Raw genomic sequence first — 2,665 nt, 5'->3', positions numbered from 1 at the left:
TTTTTTTTTTTTTTTTTCTATATATATATATATAAAATAAGATGTATATATTTTTTTTTTTACTTGCAGCCTGGAATGTTCCCTAAATCATTGCGTGGTTATGTTGAGAGGGCTTTGGCACGATGTAAAGATGAGAAGCTGATGACATCTTGCCAATCAGTTCTGAAGGAGGTATTGTGCTTTGATTGAAGTTATTGCACAAAGCAGTATAACTACTTGAGTTTGTATTTATTATCTTCAAGCTTCAATTTTAATCAAGCGTGTCATTGTCTTAATCTTTTAGTTTGTTTGTATATGTCAATTTTTTCAATCAAATAGACATTGTCTAATCCCACCCTATTTTATTTTTTTTTAAAGTTTCATCCTTTATCCATTAATTTTTAAAATAATTATAGTATCTTAAGGTTCATTTTTTGGTGGTTTCCTTATAAACTATTTGTTATATAAACTACACAGTTAGCTATCTTTTCTTTGTATAGCTTCTAAATATTGGTGCATATTGCCTTTGCTTTTTGGTGCATCAAATAGACTTGGTTTGGCTGATTAGCTCTTTCTTTTCATTTCAGATGATCACAAAGGCAACTGCTGATGGCACGCTTTATACAAAAGACTGGGATGTTGAGCCTCTTTTTCCGTTGCCTAGTGCGGATGCAGTTAATTCAGAGTACTCTCTCTCTCTCTCTCTCTCTCTCTCTTTCTCTCTTTCTCTCTCTCTAAGCTTAAGTTGGTGCCTATTTGAATTGATGTATGCAGTCTTACCTGATGTCTTTACCTTATGAATTTTGTCTCTCCCCTTTTATCCTCCCTTTTGAACATTTATATGAAAATTTAACTACTTTTATTTTTTATATGATATTATATTGTATCATGAGAAGTGGCACTAGTTTCACTTCGCATGTAAATTCTTTGGTTTATTGTTTATCATGTTTCCCTTCCCGTTCACTCTTCTATATTTCTTATAACCCAAAGCAGTAAAAAATTGTAGACCACGGGGTAATGTCTCTCTCTCTCTCTCTCAACTGGAAGCTTTTAATCCAAAAACATCCATTTTAAAATATATGGATAAGAATGCATTTGGAGAACATGAGAGTTGTTACATTCTTCCTCTCAATGAGTTGTTACATTCTTCATCTCAATGGATAGAAAATTATTACCAAACCCAAATATTTTTGTTTGCATAGGCGTTAGATATGGGTTCAGTGGTTTTGAATAAAAATCTCTAGTACAAGTGGTCTAAAATTTCATTTCAGTGCTGATAATAGGAAAGATTTTTGTCTTCGGTATTATGGAAAACATTTGAGTTCCCTTGTATCGTTTATATCCTGCAATATGGAAACAGAATCTGAGGTTTAATTTTCTGCAGCAATTTACATGGTTCAACTCCTCTTTCTTCATTGTCGAAGTCTAAGAGAAGCCCAAGCAGAAGATCCAAGAGTAGATGGGAGCCTTTACCTGTGGAAAAACCAGCTGAAGCACCTCCTTCTTATAGTAATGGTGCTGCTACAAAATATGGTGGCTGGGCCAATGTTAGCGAAAGGGACAAAAAGGTAAAGGTCTTTCCTTACTTCACCTTGGCTATTACCCTACCCTTCTGTAGATAGTTTCTCTCTCCTTATTTGTATGATGTGGTAATAGTCAATCTTGATTGCTGTTATATTCTTGTTGCTATACACTGGATAAGATATGTTTCATCTTTGTTGCCCCATTTTCCAAATATTGAAGGTCTATAATTTATGAATGTTTGGTTGATAATCATGTGCCGTCTTAAATAGTTGTTTAAGCTGCTTGACTTGAGAAATCGCATGCAGAATTTATCTGGGAATTCTGAGACAAAGGATGTGAGCAATTCTAGATTCACTCTGTGGAATCAGAGAACTGTGGGCAAGATTTCCCAAGGACCAGCAAAGAAGCAGCGAGTTCTTGATGGGAGTGCACTTGATAATGATGGGGCATCGGGCGATAGTGATAAGGAGCAAAGTTTGACAGCATACTACTCTGGGGCCATGGCACTCGCAAACTCGCCTGAAGAAAAAAGGAAACGGGAAACCCGATCCAAGCGTTTTGAAAAAGGGCATGGTCATCGTGGAGAAAATAATCACTTCAAACCTAAAAATGCTGGAATTGGAAGCTTGTATACTCGAAGGGCTAGTGCCTTGGTTCTTGGAAAAAATTTAGAGGACGGTGGCTGCAGAGCTGTTGAAGACATTGACTGGGACGCTCTTACCATTAAAGGGACTTGCCAGGAAATTGAGAAACGTTATCTCCGTCTTACTTCTGCTCCTGACCCTTGCAGTGTAAGCATTAATATCTAGCATTTGTTCTTTTCAGGACAATCATAATTGAGATTGAATGAAAATAGCAGATGGTAATTTTTTCTATGAACTTTATTATGTTCATTTTGTATCTTTACTTTACAGGTAAGACCCGAAGAAGTACTGGAAAAATCTCTCAATATGGTTCAAATGTCTCAAAAGAATTATCTATATAAATGTGATCAATTGAAATCCATTCGTCAGGATTTGACTGTACAGAGAATTCGCAATCAACTAACAGCTAAGGTATACTTGTCATCTCTCTTTATTGGTTACAGAGGATTTTTTTTTTTTTTTTTTTTTTTTTTTTTTTTTTTTTTTTTTTTTTTTTTTTTTTTTTTTTTTTTTTTTTT

General features: G+C 34.8%; 1 protein-coding gene across 3 annotated transcripts in view; it reads left to right on the top strand.

Moving 5' to 3' along the window:
• The window catches only part of LOC111466883 (SAC3 family protein A), a 9,845-nt gene that overhangs the window by 3,611 nt on the left and 3,569 nt on the right, over positions 1-2,665 (top strand). For 2 of the 3 annotated variants that reach the window (XM_023111751.1, XM_023111593.1), the window contains 5 exons: positions 70-171; positions 567-664; positions 1,364-1,547; positions 1,809-2,294; positions 2,418-2,558. In XM_023111751.1, coding sequence (XP_022967519.1) covers positions 70-171; positions 567-664; positions 1,364-1,547; positions 1,809-2,294; positions 2,418-2,558 — 1,011 coding nt within the window. The remainder of the gene's footprint in view (positions 1-69; positions 172-566; positions 665-1,363; positions 1,548-1,808; positions 2,295-2,417; positions 2,559-2,665) is intronic. The other variant, XM_023111660.1, reaches the window with a different exon arrangement.

Source organism: Cucurbita maxima, unplaced genomic scaffold (assembly GCF_002738345.1).
Source record: "Cucurbita maxima cultivar Rimu unplaced genomic scaffold, Cmax_1.0 Cma_Scf00001, whole genome shotgun sequence".
Lineage (NCBI taxonomy): Eukaryota > Viridiplantae > Streptophyta > Magnoliopsida > Cucurbitales > Cucurbitaceae > Cucurbita > Cucurbita maxima.
Note: the sequence above shows the minus strand (reverse complement) of the source record. Positions and strands in the feature narration are given on the sequence as shown.